Raw genomic sequence first — 24952 nt, 5'->3', positions numbered from 1 at the left:
TATGGCTTTATAACATGTGTGAGAGGGCAAGTACGATGGAAAACGATCTGGTCCGGTCTCCTCACAGAGGAAATATGGTCCTTCGGTGTCTCTGAGGCTCAGAGACGTGTCCATAGTGTCAGGGACAGAGAGAGGGGACAGGGGCAGCATGCAGAATCCCGAGAAGAGACGGAAGAGGAGAGACGGCTGTGGAGAAACACATGAAGCTCCAGAAAAAGTCCTGGAGGACAGGAACTCTCCAGCCACAGGGGTTTTGCGTCCATAGCTCTCGTCCACTGTTAAAGCAGGTCTGGGAGGTTACGTCTCAGTGGCGCTTTAGGGTTGGATGAAGATTACTTGAGATGGTTTTCTATTTCTAGGTTCTTTTTCTTAATGACGGGAAGAGGATGGGCCTCTGTGTTGAACACCCAGTGTTCGAAGGGCAAATGGTCATCGTCGGAGAACAAAAGATACAGATACCTGAAAAAAGAAAAAAGATGTTTCAAGGGCATTTTTTAATATAGTTAATATAGTTTATAGTGAGATAGCCTGTAAGAGATTCGGAAAACATGATTATGTACATAAATCAGAAGCATAAACATCAAAGTTATGAGAGGCAAATAATTATCACTAGACTCTAAGTACAGCTAAACTCGATAAATTAAATAGATTTTTATTTCTTTTCACAATATGAGTGATCAGGCTTAAACCAAATCAGTGTAATTTTAACGTCACATGAGCAAGAGTGCTGTTCTTCCCAAATGTCTGCACGATTCAGACTGCGATACAAAGTTTATTGTTAAATTTTAGATGCAATATTGTCTGTTTTTATCAATTTTGCAAAAGAAAATAGTTCCAAACAAAGCCACAGCAGAACTGTTGTGCATCTATAAGAAACATGGTCACGCTTTATTTTAAGGTCAAATTCTCACTAATTATTAACAACAACTTTTGCCTCAAACTCCTAATCACTGTTTAGTAAAGTAGTTTAGGTATTGGGTAGGATTAGGAACGTAGAATATGGTCATGCAGAATATGTGCTTTATAAGCACTAATAACACTCAGCAGTGTTTCTCTACTGAATGAATCTGCATTTTTAATGAATTAAGTGAGCCAATGATTCAGTGACCTCTTCATCAAGACAGTGACTTACCTACTGGCAGTTTTAGTTTCATATTGAGAGTAGCATTTTCATTTTTTAACCCATTAATGCCTTTTATTATCATTATTTATGCAATGTTGAATCAAAATATTTCTTTCTAAAGCTACTTTTTGTAATGTCAATTCAGCACTTCACACATCAAACACGAGTTTAAATTACATATCCTCAAACACACACACTATATTATCATTCGAGTACATTAGTTCAGGCACAAAGTCTACTCTTTCCACCTGTTTAGCACTCCAGTCTGACAGCGCTCAACAAGCCGTATCATTTGAGGCATCATTCATGACTAACAAGTTTCACGACAAAGTTTAATACTTAGCATGCACAACAGTACAAACACGACTAATTATCTCAATTAATGCCAAACCACAAATAAATCTACCTCTTAAATTCTGAATGTTTACTTCGTTAACAAAACATGAACATCTCCCAAGTGCTGATGAAGTAAAACTGTCTCTGCCAAGCTAAAGACTGCCAAGACAACAAGAACAACGTAAATAAGGGATGAAGATTACAAACTACAAAAGGTCTAAACATTTCGCTTCCTTTGGCTGAGAGCAGCAACTTGTGGCCGACATGGATAAAGGACATTGTTTTACAAGGCCATAATTCAAAACCTGCAGCCAAGGAGGGGAAAAAACCCACAGGTTAGAAGGCACATCTTTATTTGGAAGGCTGGATAACACTCGTTAAAAATTACAGTTCATAAACTTTAGCTGGAGACGGCAATGCTGACGCCTGTTTCCTGATGAAGTTGTGACCTTGATAATACGGTTTCTAACCCTCCCTCCCTCTCGGTTTCCTCTGTGAACAGACATGCATTGGCTGGAGATTCGCTGATGAAAGGCCCTCTTCTCCGCTGCCGCTCTGAAAATATAAGCTGTTGACCTCAGGCCTCCAGAGTTAAAGCTAAATCATGCGTGTCCACTGGATAACCCACTCCTGGTGGCTTAAAATGCACCTTGCCTACTATGATCTTCAGACCTTCAATTCTGTGATAGAAAGAAACTGGAAGGTGAACGGCAAATATAAATGATAGGTCACAAGAGGTCATACTGCATCTGCAATTGAAATGAACCCAACAACCATCAAGCTATTTTATATTTTATTTTGGGCCATATTTAATGATGGATATAGTTGAATGGAGGTGTGTCATGGTTTTACAACGTGAAGCCACAAAATATGGAATCTAAAAGCAAAAGCTAAAAGAAAAAAAAAAACAGGACAAAATAAATCATTGGGTTTCATCTTTTTCATCTAGTTTCATAACTCCTTCAAAAACAGCCAGAAACCTTGCAGTTGCAATTGATGATAAGCTGAATTTCTCAGACTGCTAAAACTGGCCGGTCCTGCAGATTTGCTTTATACAACATTAGGAAGATCAGGCCCTTTCTTTCGGAACATGCAACACAACTCCTTGTTCAAGCTCTTGTTCTGTCCAGAGTGGACTATTGCGATACTCTCTTGGCAGGTCTTCCAGCCAGTTCCATCAAACCTCTACAATTAATCCAAAATGCCGCTGCAAGATTAATCTTTAATGAGCCGAAAAGAACGCATTTCACACCTCTGCTCATCAATTTGCACTGGCTACCAATAGCTGCTCGCATCAAATTCAACGCATTAATGTTTGCCTACAAAACCACCACTGGCTCTGCACCCCTTTACCTAAATTCAGTACTTCAGACCTATGTGCCCTCTAGAAGCTTGCGTTCTGCAAGTGAACGACGCATTATTGTGCCATCCCAAAGAGGCACAAAATCACTTTCACAGACTTTTTCATTAACTGTTCCCTCCTGGTGGAATGACCTGCTCAACTCAATCCAAGCAGCTGAGATCTTAGCCATCTTCATGAAATGGCTAAAAACACATCTCTTCCATCTTTATTTGACCCTCTAACTCTAGCACTCTCTGTTCTAATTCGGTTTTATCTATCTGTCTTTGTATTTATTAGTCTTCTTTGTATCTATCTGACCCTCTAACACTAGCTGTCTTTTTTATTCTATCTACTTGTTTTCTTTATAAAAAAAAACAAAAATAAAACAAAACACATGCTCTGTGTACCACGTTAGGCTAACCGAGACTCGTCATAGCTCTTACATATTGCTGCTCTTTTGTTGGTTTTGATTGCTTCTATTGTCCTCATTTGTAAGTTGCTTTGGATAAAAGCCTCTGCTAAATAACTAAATGTAAATGTAAATCTAGTGGTCAACCAATATGGATTTTTTGATGGCCAATGGTAAAGTATTAGCTGGCCAATATAAAGACGATATATATATCACATCACACTAGATCGTTAAAAAAATGCACCCCCCCCCCAAAAAAAATCACATCCTAAAACCTACGTGTACTCATATATGAGGACATATGATATGCTTTACAGCTTTAAACGGGCATGTATATATTTTCATGTTCTTTTTAATACCTATATTACATTAATTAGGTATTAAATTTTTCTATTTTTGTACAGCACATTGGTATGCTTTTACAGTGTTTTAAAGTGCTTTATAAATAAACAATTGATTAACTGATTGAAATTAAATTGTACATATTTACTAAATTAAATAATTTGAAAAGGATTAATTTGGGAAAAATAATTTCAACTTGAAAAAAATAAAATAAATACAAATCAGTAAAATAAAAATATTCAGATGGCAACTACTTGATTCTGTACACACATACTTTACTCAAGTTAAAGTAAAGAAGTATGGGCTCTGACATGTACTTAAAACGTAAAAAGTACCCATTTAAGTGTCATGCTGGTAACTGGACCTGCACGTCATACTGACACATTAATACAAAATAACTTACATTTAATATTTAATATTACATTTAATATTGTTAGCTAATGAATGTATCATGACTGAACAACCACCATGTAGAACAGGGCAGGACTGGGAAAAGATTTCACACTCATCCAGGCCATCCCATACACACACAACAAATTCTGAAACCACGGATAACCTTTTTTTTCGTATGGCCATCACATTTAAAAAAAGGTTCAAAACCTTAGGCTGGGGCCATGCAAAATAATTAAAGGTTATCTATTGAACTGCACCTTCACTTCCATTTTCCTTTTCAGTCATTTTCCATTATATATGGGTGGTGATGGCGCCTTTGGTGTGAGAGACCCGGGTTCGAATCCACTGTGAGACACCAATGTGTCCCTGAGCAAGACACTTAACCCCTAGTTGCTCCAGAGGCGTGCGACCTCTGACATATACAGCAATTGTAAGTCGCTTTGGATAAAAGCGTCAGCTAAATGAATAAATGTAAATGTAAATGTAAATATCTCTCTACATCTCACTTTGTGTGCGTTTACTTTTTTCACTAATTTTTTAATACTTTTGTCACTTTTCCCATCAGCCATCTACCATTATGAACATAACTGTCTCCACCTTGTTGCAAAACAACCACCTCATTGTATTATGTTTGCAATAACATACTTTAAATTGAACTAAAATAAAGTTAACACATTATGACCATGTGTTGTTGTTCTATCTTACGACTTAAATACTATAGATTTAACGAAACTATACTTTCTAAATTGCCTAAATGTCAAAATTAGTACAATAATAATTACATCATGACAACATCTTTAAAGAAAAATCCTAATACTATACATGTTATTGCAATATCACGAGTCATATTTTTCTCTTACCAAAATTAACCATGGCTTATTACAGTATTATTTTTCAGATTGATTACAATTGACCACAAATTTTAATTTGCAATCATAGTTTTAATACACATTTCATGGTTAGACTATGGTTAGTGTAGCAAAACCATGGTTAATTTGTTGTTACCATGGTTTAACTAGTACCCATGGTTTTTGGTTTGAATTTTTGTAAGGGTTGTGTTGTTATCTGTCCTATCTTCCTCTAAATGTATTATAAAATGATGCTTTATAACATTTGTCTGCTAAATTACTAATGTAACTTTACAGTAGATAATAATGATGCTTTTTATCATGCAATATTTTGAGTGATGATAGTAATTTAGTTTAGTTTACAGTAGACTATTATTAATCATCTTGCTGCTACTGCTAAGAGTTGCTAGCTGTTTAATTCTTAACTAAGTAAACAAACACAAAACTACAGCCTATTTACAAATGAAACTGACCCGCACTTGAAGTCATGAACAGGTCAGTAGTTTTGCCTCTCTGATCCACTCCATTCTCGAGTCTCTTGATTATTCTGCTAGAAACCTTTTGGCGGAGACACGGAGCACAAATCGTGTTGCCAGTCGCTGTCAAAAACACTGAGATTCTTTGAAATACCTTCTTTTCCACAGAAGAAAGAAAGTCATACAGGTTTGGAAGGCATGAGGGGAGTAAATGATAATCAAATTTCATTTTTTTGTGTTTTGTAGTGGCTCAGCATGTGGAGCAGAGCAGATGTTGTGGGCTGAAGTGAGCATGTTAAAGAGCACAGTCATGCCCACAAACACATTGAGAGCATTTCTATGAACAGGAAACTCTGATCTCTCAGCCTGCCAGACAGTCTGGCTCTGAAGAATCATTACTTAATACGCACTTACTGTGCAAAAGCGGCAAACGCAAGCCAGAAGCAACAACAGAATGAGAAACAACCAGAGTGGCAAAAGTTGAAAGCAGGGGTTTCTGGATGCGTGCTCTCTCTTACAAAAAATTGCTAAGTCTTTTCTGTGCTCAATTGTGTGCACTGCACTCCTCCTGGCCAAAGGGCAAGCTCTCCTCCAGAGTATTAAAGGCAGGAGAAATGGAGAGCCGCTGTCTGGCGTGGCAGAATGAGACTCGAACAGTGATTTCCTCTTAAAATGCAATCCAATGGGAGGACTGGAGAGCTGGGATACAGGATACAGAAGAGCACAGCGACCTCGCTGACTCCGCAGCTCTTCCTTTTGGGCCCTGACAAAGTAATTGACTCTTTCTTTATTAATTCCTTTCATTTATCTGTGTCTTTAATGATGAATGTTGTGTGATAGGGATGCCTGTGAATGAGTTCCAGCTGTCACAGTCTTGTGTCTCAATCACTTCACCTTAACGATTCTCGCTTTGACAGAGAAATGGCTCAATTCATGCATTCTGAGTGAAGAGCATTCCTCTCCTTTAGTCAGTCATTGCAGAATCACACGTTAGTCTCAGTCTCTTACAACATGCCTATATATTGCAAACCAAAGGGCAAGAGGTTTGTGAAAATCAGAAGCTCCAATCTGACTGGCTTGCTGATCTGACTCAATGCTCTGGCATTTAAAGATGAGTTTACAAGCTTATTTTACCCCAAAATCAAAAAACATAGCCTACAACATTTTGCATAAAGAAAATGAAGACCATTAATCATATGTTGTTTTGCATTGTAACATTATTTTTCTGACAATTAAGCGCAGTTTCCCAAATTCTCATACTTTCCCCCTCATTATTCTGACTGATGACTCTCATTAATACAATACAATTTTACAAATTACAATAATAGAACTATTTTATGTGAATCAACATTCATTCAAAACACATTAACATTAAAATGACAGCTGCCATATGAATACAACAGTCTTTCTTTCTTTTTCTTTCACAGTAATATTTAATGTTGGGAGAAATAAGCTTAATGCCAATAACACCATGCCAGCTTCTATGGCTATTGTTATGGCAAAAGCCAGGTTTTGTTATTCAAAATAAATCTAAATAAGATGTTTAATATTATTTTTTCTTAAAACCTTTTTAATTTTTTTTAAAGTATCAACAGAATAAAAGTTCCTCAAAGGGAAAGAAGTCTTACAGTCCAGTAAAATATGCTTGATTGATAGTGGACTTTGACAAGATTAATACTTTAGGAAATGTTATCCTATTTAAATTTAAATGTAAGTCTTGAGTGTGCTATCCAGCATCGTATGTAAATTACTTGATCCTAGAAATGATTAAAAGGGAATACATATCTTGTCCCAACCTCCCAAAAATGTATATTACTATAATGCAAAAAAAATAAATTAAATAAAATCACAATATAACTATGCACAACTGTAATGAATATGTTTGTAGCTCTGTACTCACTTGAGTGTTTCAGCCATATAGAAGCTCTGCTGCACATCATCATGGTTGGGAGTGTTAGCGTAGACATCTCTCACTCCGCTGTAACCCCCTTCCACCCTGCAGTACTCCTCCAGAGCCTGATATTCAGAGATACAAATGTACCATTGTAATATTTTTACACATTCCTAGCAAGTGTCATGTAGCCTACTTTTCATTGTCAGAGCCAGGACACCGATGCAAAGGTGCTTACTGGACCAAGTCTAAAGACCCCCATCCCACAACCGTAAGGCCCTCGAGATCCACTTTCCTTCAGAGTTTACCTTCAACCTGTATTTATAGCCTATAGTAATTCTTAAGATCTTGATTAGGATGTTTAGCTTGTTTTTGATCAAGGTGAGAGCTGCCCACTCTTGCTATAGGATATTCTAGTCTCTAGATAAATATCTTGGGCTCCTCCTTACATTTTAATCTTTATGATTGTAAATAAATGGTAAGTTCAAACACTCAGAAAATTAACAGCACAGATCACTTCAAGGAGTCTCATGATTTAAGACAGCAAAAACTGTGTGGTACAATCTAAGTATGAGCATTATGTCATGGCATATTTATATAGTTAACTTATTTGTCAAATAAATGCTATTATTTTTAACTTTCTATTGAACAAAGAATCAGGTAGCAAACTATTATTGTTAGAAAAACAGCTATTTTTTATATAAATGGTGAGCATAGACTTTTTTCACAAACATTTCAAAATAATATGTTTTAAATCAAACATGAAAATTTAATAGAAAAAAGCTATTTGATTTGTTTAAAATTAGCCTCACAAAATCTACACAGTCTAACAGTAATGGGACTTGTGTCTCTAATGGGACAGCGATTTGTGCACTACTTGTGAAAAGTGCCATTATATTCAAAATGATCAGTGTTGTGGGGCTGTGTAGAGAGTGAATAAGGACATTTTAAGATAATGAAGATTTGATAAAGTAGTTTTTTGAGCAAAGAATCAAGCTTTTCATTGAGTGAGTGTTGAGCCAGCACATTTTTCTGAGAGAGGAATAGATGGCGGAGGGAGAGCGAGGGAGGAAGAGATGTGATGTATCGCCTGAAGGGATAGACGCATCACAATGGCAATCTGAAGTCATTATGATACAATTACAAGGCTGTGAGATCCTGGCGGTCTCCATTGTCTCTAATCCTGCTGTGCTGAAGTGCAGGGAGCGTCTGAGGGCAGGGTTAAAGCCTCGCTGTGACTCACAGTCTGGCCTACATCCCGGACCTAATGTGGCGACGTGTTTACCAGTCGCAAACTGGTGGCGTTACACAATTAGTGATGTGCCAAATCCACGCGACAGTTCTCACCTGCACCGCCTCCCAGCCCCACTGTCTGTATTTGGGGTCGTGGGTGAACCTCCACATGTACATGTACGTCTCAATGACCTCCGGCCTCAGGATGAAGTACTTCTCGTTTTGCCGCGTGGCGATGGCTTCTACGCCGCCGTCGAAACGGAAGGCCTCGGGACCCAGCTTCATACCTGAAACACACATGCCGTCAAATTCATCGCTTAAATGTTCATGTTGACAGGGGATTATGGGATTACATTGTTCCTGAGATGAAGAGAAACACTATTTGGATGTGGTGGATTAGGGGCTGTGGCATAATCTGGACCTTTGATAATCTGCGGCCGCTAAAAATACCTAAGCATTATGAACAGGCCAGTGATGACTGTGTCTGTGTGTGTTTAACAAGGGATTTGAGTGTGTGTCTGTGTGTGTGTTCAGGGTTAACAGCAATGGATTTAGGGAGTCTCTACATTGGCCATGTGACTATTATTGACAGAATAGTTCACTTTCGGGTGAGCACTTTATAATTTTCACTAGGATCTGTATTATATCATACTGGCACTGAACAGAGTCAGCAAAACAAACAACTTGCCTAGTAAAGTAACAAATCACAGCACAGATGTGGAAAAACACATTACATACTCCATAGGAATGTAGGACAAACAGAAAAATGTTCTGCAAAAACAGCTTATAAAACTATAATTCAAATATTTATGAATTTAAATACATTATTTTGTTTTCAGATTACAGTTTTCCACAAAAATTTAATTACTTCAATATTTATAGAAGTTTGAATTTTATTGTGTTGTTATAAATAACTTGCTCTCCTTATTTGTAAATCTTTTTTTGCATAAAAGCTTCTGCTAAACTAATAGATAAAACACCTAACCCTAAATTAGTAAATAAATACACAAATCTCATTTTCATTACAGAAATCAGCTTGATATATCTGCATCATTTTTGTTTTACCTGTAAGTGCTTTTGATTTACTTTTGTAATTCTCATAATTGTCAATGTCATTCTTATTACTGTTACACACCAATTTGCATAAAACAAAAAATTTCAATCAGTAAATAATTTACAATAACAATAAATTAAAATATATAAATTCATACATTTATAAATGAATACATTATTTATATTTATGTAACTTAATCTGAATTGGAGGGCAAGGGGTGACAAATAGAAAATATAATGGTACAAAAATAGGTTAAATTTTCTTTACACAAAACTTTTTTTTTTTTCAGGAAGCCTGCAATTGCTAACCACAACTAGCTGTATTAACAGATTAAAAAAATATATATATTCTAAATATTTATGTATTAATTAATTATTAATAGTATAATAATAGTATTAATAGTATATATACACATACACACTTACAGGTGCATCTCAGAAAATTAGAATATGGTGAAAAGGTTCATTTTTTCTTGTAACTTATTTAAAAAAGTGAAACTTTCATTACATGTAAAGTAAAATGTTTTGTTTTAATTTTGATGATTAGAACTTACAGCTCATGAAAGTCAAAAATCAGTATCTCAAAATATTAGAAAATTTCCTAAAATCAATCAAAAAAAAAGGATTTGCAAAACAGAAAAGTTAAAGTTCTTTAAAGTATGTTAATTTATGCACTCAATACTTGGTCGGGGCTCCTTTAGCAGAAACTCCAGCATCAGTGAGGTGTGGCATGGAAGCGATCAGCCTGTGGCACTGCTGAGGCACTATTGAGACTTCATCTCGTCGAAGAAGTGAAGTGAAGTGACATACGGCCAAGTATGGTGATCCATACTCGGAATTCGTGCTCTGCATTTAACCCATCCAATGTGCACACACACAGCAGTGAACACACACACACCGTGAACACACACCCAGAGCAGTGGGCAGCCATTTATGCTGCGGCGCCCGGGGAGCAGTTGGGGGTTCGGTGCCTTGCTCAAGGGCACCTCAGTCGTGGTATTGAGGGTGGAGAGAGCGCTGGACATTCACTCCCCCCACCTACAATCCCCGCAGGCCCGAGACTCAAACCCGGAACCTTTGGATTACGAGTCCGACTCTCTAACCATTAGGCCACGACTTCCCTTGGCTGGCCAATCAAGCACAGTAATATCATGGTCAGCAAAGCACTTGGAAGTGGTTTTGGCAGTGTGGGCAGGTGCTAAAGTCCTGCTGGAAAAGGAAATCAGCATCTCCATAAAGCTTGTCAGCAGATGGACTTTGGACTTGATAAAACACAATGGACCAACACCAGCAGACGTCACGGCACCCCAAATCATCACTGACTGTCGAAACTTCACACTGGACTTCAAGCAACTTAGATTCTGTGCCTCTCCACTCTTCCTCCAGACTTCAGACCTTGATTTCCAAATGAAAAGCAAAATTTACTTTTATCTGAAAAGAGGACTTTGGACCACTGAGCAACAGTCCAGTTCTTTTTCTCCTTAGCCCAGGTTAGATGCTTCTGACGATGTTTCTGTTTCAGAAGTTGCTTAGTAGCCCTTTTCCTGAAGACATCTGAGCTTGGTGACTCTTGATGCACTGACTCCAGCTTCAGTTCACTCCTTGTGATGCTCTCCCAAGTGTTTGAATCAGCTTTGCTTGACAGTATTCTCAAGCTTGCGGTCATCCCTGTTGCTTGTGCACATTTTCCTACCCAATTTCTTCCTTCCAGTCAACTTTGCATTTAATATGCTTTGATACAGCACTCCTTGAATAGCCACTCATTTCAGTAATGACCCTCTGTGACAATAATCGTCTTCTGAATCATTGCCAAGTCAGCAGTCTTCCCCATTATTGTGGTTTCAAAGAACAAGAGATACCCGGAATTTATACTGTAGGGATGGTCATTTATTGAAACTCAAATGTAAATATTCAAATATTTTGAGATACTGATTTTTGACTTTCATGAGCTGTAAGCTCTAATCATCAAAATAAAAAAAACTTTTGAAGTGTTTTACTTTACATGTAATGAATCTAAAATATATGAAAGTTTCACTTTTTGAAATAAGTTACAGGAAAAAAAAAAAACTTGTCACCAAATTCAAATTTTCTATATATATATATATATATATATATATATATATATATATATATATATATATATATATATATATATATATATATAGAAATGTTTAGCATTTTTGTTTCAACATTTTCAAAGCAGTTCTCCCACTCACTTGTTCGGGCGTAAGACTCGTGACACGTGCGGGCGATCTCAGCCGCCAGTTCCATCTGGTGACCCGTCTTATCATCGGGGCCTCCGTCCGCCCCTAAAGCGATCATACCACCGGCGAAGCAGGTCAGGTGACCCATCTTATGTTCCAAAAGTCCACCTTTCCATTCAGCGATATACGTTAACCCTCCATGTGACTTACGGATCAAATTCTTCTCAATCGCCTGCACACAGAACAGAGAACAAAAACAAGAGATCACTTTAAATGGTTTTTAATGTCAATTTATTCTCTCTGTGGTTATTCATACTGTGTGGGTTAAAATGAACTTTGTCATTGTTTGCATTTGTTTTGTTTGCCTAACACAAAGGGAGACATTCAAGGCTTTGGAGCGATTTCGTTCTCTCAAAAGCATCATCCGAACAGTTCAAGGCCCGAAGTAAGTTAGATCATAGCAGAGATCAGGGTCACAGCTGTGTGTGCCAGCGTTGTGTATTTACAGAAGCGTCCCACACATGGGAAATGAGATTCTTATCTATATGGAAAAAAAGTGCCTCTGTGCATTTGAATGGAAAACTGGAGACGTTCATCAACATGGTACCAAAGTGAAGTAAGGGAATAAGAAAAAAGCTTGATGCTCTTTTTTTCTTACATCACTCTCTTTGTTCTTCTATTTCATTATAAATATGGCACCAGCGTTGTGGAGAAAATAAAAGTAGTTACAGCACGAGCATAATTTTTTTTTCTAAGTATCTTGACTTTAATATAATAATGCACTAATGTAGGCAACAAGTAGCAGCATAGATGCTTGTTTTGTCTAATTGTATTACAGAGTAAGATGAGTAAATAATCAAACATCATCTAGAATGTACTCTCTGAATCAAGCATTCGATTCTGGATCTTGTATCACTCTGAAGAGTTTATACTGCGATCATGACAGACTGTTCATTATCCTGTGTATTACTACTGTGCCAATGCACATATCAATGGATATAAAATATTAATTTGATTTCAAATGATTTTATTAACCAAAAGAATAAGAGTGTGGCGTGATGCATGAAACCACAGCTACTGAATAACTACTCTCCTGCCACAGAACAGGGAAACATAAATCACTACTGTAAGGTATGTTTGTCAAAACTAAGCCTTAAAGCCTAAAAAATGGAAATAAATGTTTGTGAATCCAGTTTTTGTTTAACTGAAAATGTCCAGAATCACCTCAAATATTCTGCATAAAAATAATTTGTATAACTAAAAAAGCAATGAAAGTAAAAATGATTGAAATCAGTGCTGTTATTGTTAAACTAAAGCTATTAAAAATTATTTTATATATATATATATATATATATATATATATATATATATATATATATATATATATATATATATATATATATATATATATATATATATATATATATATATATATATAATATATTTTATATAAATATATATAGCAATAAATCTGCATAAAAGCAGAACTACCAAGACATATAAATTATTTTTATATAAATAATAAAAAATAATATATAATGAATATTTATAAATGGTTTAAATAATATTTATAAAAAAATAAAATAAAAAATAGTATTTAGCGTTGCTTTAATAACTGAACTCAATCTGCTGCGATACGTTAACAGTCATTGTTTTGTAATGTCCTTATTTTTTCCAATGGTGCAAATAATCGAATGCTACAGCTGAGAGGTGTGGATGAAAGGAGATGATTGAGCAGCCTATCTATGGTTAGTGAGATAAATTAGTGTAAATCAGGCTGTACAGAGAAGGAGTTAAAGGCCTGATAAAGAGTTTTCTGTAGCTGTAATGATTGCCTGGGTAAAATGGTGAACAGAACAGCCGTGCTGTAAGCCTTCTCTGAAGGTGACCGACATAATGCACTTTTCTTTTCCTGGATGATTGGCCTGGAGTCCAAAGTGTGTGTGTGTGTTCAAGTCACTCCAGGGAGACACCCAGACAGACGGCCAGGGGGACAGCATTATCTTAGGCAGGTTGAGATGGTCCTCTCTAATGAAAGTGAGGATTGAGTTGGTGGTCTGTAACAATCAGTCTGCAGCAGCTTTCCAAAACTCTCACGGACGGCTCCAGCAGAACAACGCTGGTGGCAGCTTACACACACGCAAGCACACACACACACACACACACACACACACACGCTCACATATAGAACTCGCACAAACTTTACTTTTCTACATTTGGACACTACGAAAAGGAATTCCAAGGAAAACCCACAAAGGACACATTTCTAGCTCAAGCTTGAACAACAGACTAAAATTTGCAAACACTTTCAATATTCGCTTTGGAAATATTGAATATTGACACTAGAAACTTGAGGGCGAAAAACATACAAACCTACAGAACAACCACTTCCGTTATTCTAGTTACTAAACTTTAGTCTGACTAGATGTTAAATTTAATTTGTGAATGATAAATAAGCTGTGAGGTTAAAAATTAATTCTCTACAAATTCATTCATATTGTGAACCATATTGTGGAAATAAGAAAAAAAGGACTCGAAGGACTCCGCGAGCCAGGACTCGAACACGGGACGCCCGAAGTGCAGCGGCACTACATGTCGACGCGCTGTCCCCGAGGCTATCGGTGCCGACCTAAAAAAGTTATTCTACAATTTAGGAAATAAATAGGCATACTTAATCAAAACAAATTATGTAATTATGTTTTATTGGACTAATGTCCTATCTTTGAATGAGCTGCAATTCAGTAAATTCCACTTCCTCTCATTTCAATTCAACATCCTGCGGGATGTGGACAAATCAAATTAGAATTCTCATTCATAAACTGAAAGGGACCCAATTCTCAAATTCACAATTTGACTCAACCCTGGTATCAACTCGAGACTGTGTTGGTACTGAGTTCCTATTGGACACTGAAGTAGTCTGTATCCTCATTATTTTGCTGACACAAGTCACTTTAGCTTGCAGGTTTCCTCCAAAAACAAGGATGTCAAGGATGCTCTTGTTTAGTCAGCAGCCGCCTGGCCATTTGATCAAATGGCCAGTAGAGTGTAACATTTCTCTGGGCTTTTTCTCTCTCTGTAACAATGGAATTTACCTGCAGGGCATCGTAGTAAAGCTTCTTTCCCTCCTCGTCAGTTTTGTCTGACATGAGCCAGGCCTTCAGCAGGTACTCATAGAAACTGTCCCCCAAGCCTCCAACCGAGACGTGATCTGCAACACAGCGAAAACAGCAGTGTGTGTGAAAAAAAAAAAAAAAAAACATTCCTATATTCATATGCCAGCACAATAGTCTGCTTTAAACAGAATAACACAATTTATGGAGCACACACAAACAATCATTCACGCAGTACAAGAGATTTAGAGAGACGCTATGTATGGTAACAAATGTTGGAATTGAATTGTGCAAAATGTCAAAAAGCAAACCTGGAGTGCTTCAAATTCACCACATGTCAAAAGAGCAGCAGTAGTAATCAGAGAACACTGCTTAAAGCAACATTGAAGGATATTTTATTACGAGTGAACGAACAAATAAATAAATATTCAAATGTTCTAAATGAATACAGAAAGTGAAATCATTTAAATGAGATTTTAGTAACCGAATCTTTAAAGTTTAGGTTACATGAACTTTAACCACTAAGATCCCATATAAGCACTCATTTGATATCTGAACTATGTGCTGTGTATGCTTTAGGAGAAATGAAACGTGTGTGTGTTTCCAGGTGGCGTGTGAATGGGGCAGTGCGTTCAGTGCTGTCCGGTCCACTGTGTGTGAGAAATGAAAATTTGTGGCTTGAGGAGCAGCATTGTTGTGTGATTGTCTGATTGATGATCAAGCTCATGAATATTTATACCTCATTAAGCACTTGTTTTTGTGATAGATACGTGAAAGGAAATCAAGCGTCAGTGCAGACAACCGTAAAGAAAAATACACTGACATGCTACTATTCAGAGAAAATTCACAGAAAGAAAAAACAAGCATTTTGCTTTAGTTTAAAGTCTTATTTCAAATGTCAAAGGGGCTTTTATGCTACCCATTTTGTTTGTTAGCACTAACTTTGTTAGCGAAATTTTTGAAAGGCAAATGTTTGTTAATCTTCCTCTGTGATACTCAAATTATGCAGCTCATGGGCCAAAATGTGCACCAGGGGCCACTGAATAAAATGACCTGCTAATAGCCTATCCTTGACTTTCATATGGTTTTAAAGCATGCAATAAATAACCAACAATTACAGCTACGTGTGCTATATCAGCTATGTACTTATATCCAATCATAAGTACTGGTCAGAGCCTTTTCATTTCCCAGAACAACGTAGTCAAATTGAAAAAAAATAAAAATCTCTTTCATACAAATGCATTAATAATTCAAAAACGCTGCCAGTTTGTTAATGTTTTATCTTTAAATGTCTTAAACCTTCACAAATATATTGACTTAACATTCAAGAAACGGTCACCTATAATTCCCCTGTAAAATCCATAATGGATTAACCATGGGATAACCATCTCCCTCTAATTGGATGCATCAGTTGTTATAAATTATTTTAAATTGATGCTTTTTTTTAAATTTTAGGTTACTAAATGAAACGCACACATTTGGACATGCTGTAAAAGGTCTGCCCCGTTTAACCAATCACGACGACAGTATTTGCATACTCTTTGCTTCACAATTATTAAAATAGAAATAAGAATTAATGAATTCAGAAACCTTCTGTGAATGAATATGATTATCAATTAAAAGTACATTTAAAAGGCTGAGGTCAGTGAGATTAAGAGAAGTCTCTTATACTCACCACGGCTGTATTCATATGATCAAAAATGCAGTAAAAACTGGAATATTATGAAATATTACAATTTAAAAAGAACTGTTTTCTATTTTAATACATTTTTAAAATGCAATTTATTCCTATGATGGCAAAGCTGAATTTTCAGCAGGCATTAGTCCAGTCTTTAGTCACATGACCCTTTAGAAATAATCTGATTTTTTTTTTTTGATAATTAACAATATTTATATGAAATATACATTTTTATAGCAATGCAAAAGCCTTTTTCACTTCAATGAATCCCTGCCAAAAAAATAAAAATACTGACCCCACACTTTTCAATGGTAGTGTAATTTAAATAAAAATACACTAAAAATACAATATTAAAATAAAAGTCTGCACTGCAAGCAAAGTGACAACAAAACTAGATCACTCCGGTGACTGTGACAAGAGGAGTTTTTTTTCAGTGCTTTAGTTATAATGGGAGATGTCTTTTCATTCTCTTGCAGTGCGGACACAGAAGCAGCGATTGAATTCTCAAAAAAAAAAAAAGTCTTAAAAAGACTTTAGCAGGAGGTCATTGATAAACTCGTGGCAGACTGGATTTGCCCGCGGGCTACCTGATTTAACTTCTTAGTCACATAAGATGACTTTTCCCCACTGTTGTAATAACAGTTCACACACATCACACAGAAACTCCAAATTTCGCCCGTGTTGGTGGTAAGAGGGCTTCACTGCAAAGGACCTGTGAGGTTTTCTGTTGGCAAAAACTTGACAGCAGGAAACAGGAGTTTTCCTGTCAGCTCTGGCAGTGCTTCCTGAGCAAAACCTGAAGGCCAGCTGAGCTTTTTACCCAACAGACACTGGGTGAAGCCTCTCTGTACAGCACTGAAGCACACAGAGTAGCCCTGAAACAGACCTCATGCATGTCGAATGCTCATAGCCCCACATTTCATCCATAGTCACAACACAGCATGTCCTCACCAAAAGCAAAATTCAAAGTGACAAAATTACAGCCAATCAGAACATATTCAGTGTTTATGCAAATACATGTGAAGTGATTACACTGTGGGTGAGGCTACAAGTGTAATGCAACGACATGGCAACGTGGCTTCAGAAAACTTGCAAAAAAGTCAGACTATTTCTGTGAGACATTTTTGTCCATGCTGGAGCTTGACAATACATATCACTAACTACTTTTTTTCATAGGGAAAAGATCAGCTCAAATATTCTGCCTAACGGTGTATACACACCAAAAGAAAAAGCGAATATTCGCATCGCGATACTAGCGATTACTCGTGGGAAGTTTTTTTTTTGCATCACTTGGGTGTATCAAAACTCTTTTATACAAACTCTTTTTATAATAACTCTTTTTTGCTCTCTGTTTTCTGATACAACCAGATGTGTCAACAAGCTCTTCACCGATTGGCTTGCGTGACAATGCGTCATGCGAATTTCCCACTCGAGTTAAAATTTTCAACTTGTGCGAAAGACGCAATTGAGGTGAATACAGCGCATTCGTTGTAATCTCATCGCTCAATTTGCATCGCCCCACGCAAATATGGGTCTATTCGTGTCTTTGCACACACCATCACACTTTCTTTTGTGTTTACAAAAGAAAATAACATGAAGGTGAATAACTCATTAATTCATGAATTTTTGAGAGCAATATTCTGCCATCATTTACTCCAAATTTTATTATTTATTCCAAACTTGTATGACATTTTCTTCTGTTGAACTCAAAAGAAGATATTTTGAAGGACGTCTAAACTGCTTTTGTCAAATCAAAGCACTGGACACCACTGACTTTTATTGTATGCACATGCACACACAGAAAATAATGAAAATATGAAAAATATTTAAAACTAATGTTAATAATTATTTTAATCAATTTATAACTGAAATTAAATGTTATCAATTTCATTAATTACATTTTACTAAAATTACTAAATTTAATAGATTAATAAATAAAAATGTAAAATATTTTTTTTAATTCTTTATAATACAAAATATAAAAAGTTACTGCAAGTGCTCCTATTATGAGATTATTTTGTTAGGATGCAACCTTATAAGACCGCTTACAAGCTTTTGAAACTTCTGTCAAGTCCCATATAGGATGCTAAACTGGAAAGAAACTTTGAAACAAGAATTTCTGCCAATGTAAAACTAAGTTTGATGTACGACGATGAGAAAAGAAGATAAAAGCGAGGTAGACTGTGGAATATATAAGATGGTTGATTCATGTTGTTGTTTCATTAAGGTCAACCCTTGAGCTACTAGCTGCTCAAACCCAAACATGACAACTGACCCATATGGAAAGCCCTTCAGGACTGTTCTGGGCTACTTGTGCGAAGCAAAAAGACTGACAGCTATTTTTAAGTGCAGCCGTACGTTGTCATCCCATCTTCCCTGCAGCCTGCTGCCCTCTCAAATCATTTTTGTTTACGATCGTCTAAACAAACGACTTTTGTCAAAGCGAAAAAAAAGAAAGACTTGGTCCGATGCACAAAAAAGAAAACTGGTTTTCGGATTGCTACATTCTGACAGCTCAAAAGCCGGTCTCTTTTTTCGCTCCGTTCCATCAGAATTCATGCGTTTGTGTTATCCCAACTACACACACTGCAGTATCTTTGTTCTCCTCCGGCTCTTCTTCATAAAGCGTCTGCGTCATCGCTGACCATGAAGTTGAGACAGCGCTGCTTCTCCACGCTAAGCCGCCAATAAATCCCTCGGAGCGAGGACAGCATGAAAGCCGGCTAACGCGGCAGAGCAGGCCTCACTGCTGTGGGACCAGCATAAAATATCACAAACCACTGATGTGTGTGTCATCTACAGGATGAACGTAAGGAAAAGAGTGTGTATATTTATGCCTGTGTTGCATAATTAACCCTGAAAGCAGAATGAAGACAGATGTGGTGAGAAAGTCGATATTTATCGACAGTTTCAGGGTTGCCAACGGCTTAGCCTCAGTCTCATATGGCATGCCCACAGATAAATCTGCCCCAGAGCACCCCAAAAATGTCAAAGGCTGGCTGTAATCGACAACTCCAAATGGAGACGCAAAGTTTCTATCAGTCTGCTGGTGAGCAAAGTCTCGTTTAAAAGCTCCCAGGCTCCTATAGGAATAACTTGTTACAGGTTTTGACAAAGTTTGAGTGAATCCTGGTTTCAAAGTTTTAAAAGAAACTCAGTTGCAAGTAAACAATATTCTGCTTTGCCCTCAGGGATTTTATACATACAAACCTTGGTTAGTTTACATTATCTTTCTATATATAAGCTAAAAATACAAAATATATACACACACACACACACACACACACACACACACACACACACACATATAAAGAATATATATAAAAAGTAATAATTATGTAAGGAATAATTGACGACGGGCCGTTGAATTATTAGAAAAATAATGCACACCCGAGGTGGTGATGCGGCCACGACGCGAAGCGGAGTGGCCGTTACACCTCGGGTGTGCATTATTTTTCTAATAATTCAACGGTCCGGAGTCAATTATTCCGCTTATACTACGGTTGCCACACCTCAAGACATCGATCAGATTATATATTTCAAGGGATTCGTCCGGTTTTTCTACTTAAATCGCTATTGTGAGTAGGATTATTTCTTCCGCATCTCATCCAACGACTCTTTTGCTAGTTCCAAAACGTCATTTTAAAGCTGGCAATGGAGGCTTGAGCCGTTGATAGCAGACTAATGCAGTTAATAATGAAGTTATTAGAAAGAGAGCGAGAGAGACAGAGACACAGAGAAAGAGAAACAGAGAGAGAGAGAGAGAGAGAGAGAGAGAGAGAGCTTGTATGAATTAGGCTACCTCTTTGTGTCCCTCAACAGTGTTCTGAAGCACCGTCTCTAAACTGTAAGTCTGCTTTAAGATGCAGCGCTGTTATTACCTCGCTAGTGAGAAATGTCATGTGTAGCCTTTAAGTTGCTACACTAGGCTAACTGATAAAATCGTCAGGGCAGCGCTGACAACGATGCGAAGTGATATGGAACTGTAATGCGGTCAAGAAAGCTGCCTGGAACTACGTTCGCCGTGCGTTTCCCTGAAAATAATTGCACACCTCAGAACGTTCGTCAGCCAATCAGATTCAAGCATTCAACGGCCCCGTAGTATAAATTATATTATATAAAAGGTTTATATTTATTGACTGACAATATTCAAAACTCTAGCTGCCAGCTTCATATAATTAATAAATAATTAATTTTGAAAACCATATATTATATCACCTTTTCATTTTTTGATGAATCCTTTAATTTAAAGGCCCTAAAGAGAATATGTGTCCTGATGGCGTGTTACAGACTCAACAAACAGCCAGCATGTGTGTGTGTGTGTGTGTCTCAGTGTGCCTCCCTGCTGAATTCAACACCATAAACTTGCATTCACAACAATACATAATAAATCAGCACCAAAAACATGCATCACGTCCTAAAGTTTAGCTCTGTCAATCCACTACAAATATTCTCTTGAATCTGCCTTTGAGTGTCACCACAAGAGTGTTTTGTGTACAATCAGCGCTCTATCTCTAAGAGAAACACTTGTAAATCAATTCCCCTCAGAGAAAACATTTGGCTGGACAACTTATGGATAAAGACGCTCATTTTAATCATGACATTTCTGGGAAAACGTCTTTAGAATATTACGTTTCTGTGTATTCTTCTGAAGTTCTTCAGTATGTGTGTGTGTGTTTGTGGACTTACGCTGGCCCCACTGTCCACTGTTAGGGTTCAGGTAATTCGGGTACAACCCTTGAGGTTTGTCCAGTCGATTCAGCACCTTTCTGATGTTCATTACCTGCAACGGCAGAGCACGTATCTCTTATATCATCATGTCAAATTATTAAGCCATAGATAAGCTCATCCAATACAGTACGCCATTGGAAATTCAGTAAACAGCCTTTTTGATGTGACCAATGTCTTCCTACAGGGGACAGGACTCATAAATCTACAGACTAGGTCACTTTCACAGTTTGTACAGCCTCATTCAGAGCTAGTAATAGTGTCATTTGTCTGTGTCTATATTGCAGGTCAGGTCAGCCGATTCATTCGGGGAGAATCAGATCTGAGAATTGCAGCGAAACGAGCATCAATATAACGGTTACGAGCAGAGGTCATCCTGGGTCACTGTTGGTCAGCTCCTCTAACAGTTCATGACTGCCGCTCCTGGGTCACTTTTAGTTCAGTGCTGTGTTTAATGCACTGCAAAGGCGTAACGCCTGAACTGCTTCTCACCTTCTCAGCAAAAACTGGTCTCCCAGAAAGCTCGCTGAGATGCATGAACTCCAAATGCAGCGTCCCGTATTCGGCGAGAATACTGCTTCCTCCTGACGCCCATGGCCAGTTTCTGCCGATCCCACTGCATGGGCAAGAGGAAAGAGAGAGATTGAGTTTACTTCAGTAACGCTGCAATCATGAGCTGTGTGTATATACATTATGTGTTGCTCTAAAAACTTTCAAATAGTCAAAATTGGTCATTTTGAACAAGCACCTCATGTAATTTGTCATATTTCAGAATGAAACAGAAAGGCAGACCTTTATTTTAACCATCAGACGTGATTGGGTTCAAGGCTTTTATATTACTGGTAAGAATTTCAGTTGATTCATAGATAAAAATAGACATTTATATAAATATACACTATAGTTCAAAGGTTTAGATTTTTTTTTACGTTTTAAAGTAGTTTCTTTGTAAAGTTTTTTTAAAGATATATTTATCTATCTGCACACATACTCATACACATTTACACAAACAAATAAATATATATATATATATATATATATATATATATATATATATATATATATACACACACACATACATATGAAGTATATCTCAACACATACATTTTAGTATATCTTCTCAAGGGACAATACTATAGAAATGAAACTTGGATTTATTTTAGATTAGTCAATGTACAACTTTTATAGCAGTACAGATTTACTGTCCTCTGAAAATCACTCAACATACAGCCATTATTGTCAAAAAAGCTGGCAACAAAAGTAAGTACACCCTAAGTGATAACAGCTATACGTCGTTTAACCATGCAAAGCCACATGTTCTATTCATCATGTTCATGGTTTTGTCAGCTTGACAGGACTATAAAAATGTGTGTATCTTATATTAGAGCAGTTAAAATTAGGTGCTTTGAGTACAATTCTCTCATACTGACCACTGGATGTTCAACATAGCACCTCATGGCACAGAACTCTCTGAGGATTTGAGAATTAGAATTGTTGCTCTCCACAAAGATGGCCGAGGCTATAAGAAGATCAGTAACAACCTAAAACTGAGTTACAGTACAATGGCCACTGTCATACAGAGGTTTTCCAAGACTGGCTCCACTCGGAACATGCCTCGCAAGGGTCATTCAAAGAATGAGAGTCCTCGTGCTGTGCGTCAGATGCAGAAGCTGGCTTCAAAAAACAGACGTATGAGTGCTGCCAGCATTGCTTTAGAGGTTACAGAAGTGGAAGTTCAGCTTGTCAGTGCTCAGACCATACGCCACACACTGCAACAAGTCGGTTTGCATGGCCATCGTCCCAGAAGGAAGCCTCTTCTGAAGCTGGCTCACAAGAAAGCCCGCAAACAGTTAGCTGAAGACAACCTGTCCAAGAGAATGAATTACTGGAACCATGTCCTGTGGTCTGATGAGTCTCAGATAAACTTGTTTGGCTCAGATGGTGTCCAGCATTTGTGGCGATGCCCTGGTGAGGATTACCAAGAAAAGTGCCTTGCCTATAGTCAAGCATGGTGGTAGCAACATGGTCCGGGGCTGCATGAGTGCTGCTGGTACTGGCGAGCAGCGGTTCATTGAGGGAAACATGGACTCCAACATGTACTGTATTTGGAGTTAATTTTAGAGGACAGTAAATTTGCACTGCTATACAAGCTGCACATTGACCACTCTAAAATATATCCAAGTTTCATTTGTGCAGTATTGTCCCATGAGAAGATATACACAAATTGTTGCTGAAATGTGAGGGGTGTACTCATTTGTCAGATACTGTATCTGTTTTTGCAAATGAACTCTTCATATACACAAACACACTCACACAGATATATTATATTATATATATTTATATTATGATTTTTTTAAATTAAATGTTGCAAATTTCCAAAAAATGTGTTTAAATGAATATTGTATGTTAAATAAATTGTAATTTATGTTTAGTGATGTTCTTAACATGTAGTGGATAAATGGAGTAGCAATTATGACTGTCAATGAATATTTTTGTAATCTTAATTACATGATTTGCTCATTAATTAATCTAATTAGTCACAAATAATTATTTATCAATATTTGCAGAAAAAAAAAAAAAAAAAACCTCTAAATGCCCCAAATAAACAAAGTTGAATTATCCTTTTTGACCAGGGGTGGGTAACGTTGATACTGGAGGGCCACTGTCCTGCAGAGTTTAGCTGCAACCCTGAAAAAAATGACCCGTATTCTGAAGACCTTGATTAGCTTGTCCAGGTGTGTTTAATTAAGGTTGGAGCTAAACTCTGCAGGGACACCGGCCCTCCAGGATCAACGCTCCCCATCCCCGTTTTAGACAGTGATGTTGAATAGACAACACAAAAAAGTGGCCTTTCACAACGTTAATGTTGTATGTTTTAATTCTATGACTCTCCTCATTAATTCAGCATATTCTTGTATTCTGTCTGGAATATGTTTTAGCCTCTGTATCACATCTTGCTATTCAAAGGAGTAGTTCACCCAAAAATGAAAATTCTCTCATCATTTTCTCACCCTCATTTCATCCCAGATGTTTATGACTTTTTTTTCTTCAGATGAACAGATGAAAAGATTTTTAGTCTGTATAATGCAAGGGGACAGGTACTTGAGTACAATTTAAAGTTTTTACTTTTACTCAAGTATGTTTTTGGCCAGATACTTGTACTTTCACTTGAGTAAAATTTGAGTACTTTTTACACCTCTGGGTGTGTTTAACTTGGAGCAGCACCACGCAGACGATCAGTGTATGACATCAAAATACCACGAGAGCAATCCGAAAGCATGCGGAGCCGTCATTATATACGAGACCCTGGTCTTAAGTGTCAATTTTTCAAAATATACTGAATAATATATGGCTAAATAAGTGTATACACCGGTTCAAGAATTAATTACTTTTCAAAGTTCTTTCCAGTACTCAAACATCATTAATAAAACATCTAACATGGTTGCCAAGTTGATTTCATGGCCTTATTTTACAGAGCGGCCGTGTTTTCCTCCTGTGATTACAGCCGCCTTTATTGACTTTCACTGGCACGGTTCCAACTAAAAGGTGACAACTTAACTCCGGCCTGGAAATGGAAGCCACCAGTAAGCCACGTTTCCTGACCAGCTGTTACTACTTCGACAGCAGATCTGCTCAGCGCGGGCCTCTGAGTCTGCACCAATTACAAAGATACATGCCGAGTAATGATACGTAATCACAGCTTTAAAAGAACGACATTCTCCACTTTATTTTTAACGCCTAATTCTACAAAACAGAGCGTGTAAGATTTATGTCATTAAGACAGTAAAT

The 24952-nt window shown here is 37.2% G+C and overlaps 1 protein-coding gene across 1 annotated transcript in view; it reads right to left on the bottom strand.

Moving 5' to 3' along the window:
- Positions 1-209: 209 nt before the first annotated feature.
- The window catches only part of LOC306880282 (mannosyl-oligosaccharide 1,2-alpha-mannosidase IA-like), a 118534-nt gene continuing 93791 nt past the window's right edge, over positions 210-24952 (bottom strand). Inside the window, exons 6-12 of the mRNA XM_079433725.1 lie at positions 21659-21782; positions 21128-21221; positions 14743-14858; positions 11663-11882; positions 8508-8680; positions 7170-7285; positions 210-459 (exon numbers count right to left, since the gene is read on the bottom strand). Of these exons, the coding sequence (XP_079289851.1) occupies positions 333-459; positions 7170-7285; positions 8508-8680; positions 11663-11882; positions 14743-14858; positions 21128-21221; positions 21659-21782 (970 nt within the window). The 3' untranslated portion in view covers positions 210-332. The remainder of the gene's footprint in view (positions 460-7169; positions 7286-8507; positions 8681-11662; positions 11883-14742; positions 14859-21127; positions 21222-21658; positions 21783-24952) is intronic.

Source organism: Barbus barbus (assembly GCF_936440315.1).
Source record: "Barbus barbus genome assembly, chromosome: 14".
NCBI classification, from domain to species: domain Eukaryota; kingdom Metazoa; phylum Chordata; class Actinopteri; order Cypriniformes; family Cyprinidae; genus Barbus; species Barbus barbus.
Note: the sequence above shows the minus strand (reverse complement) of the source record. Positions and strands in the feature narration are given on the sequence as shown.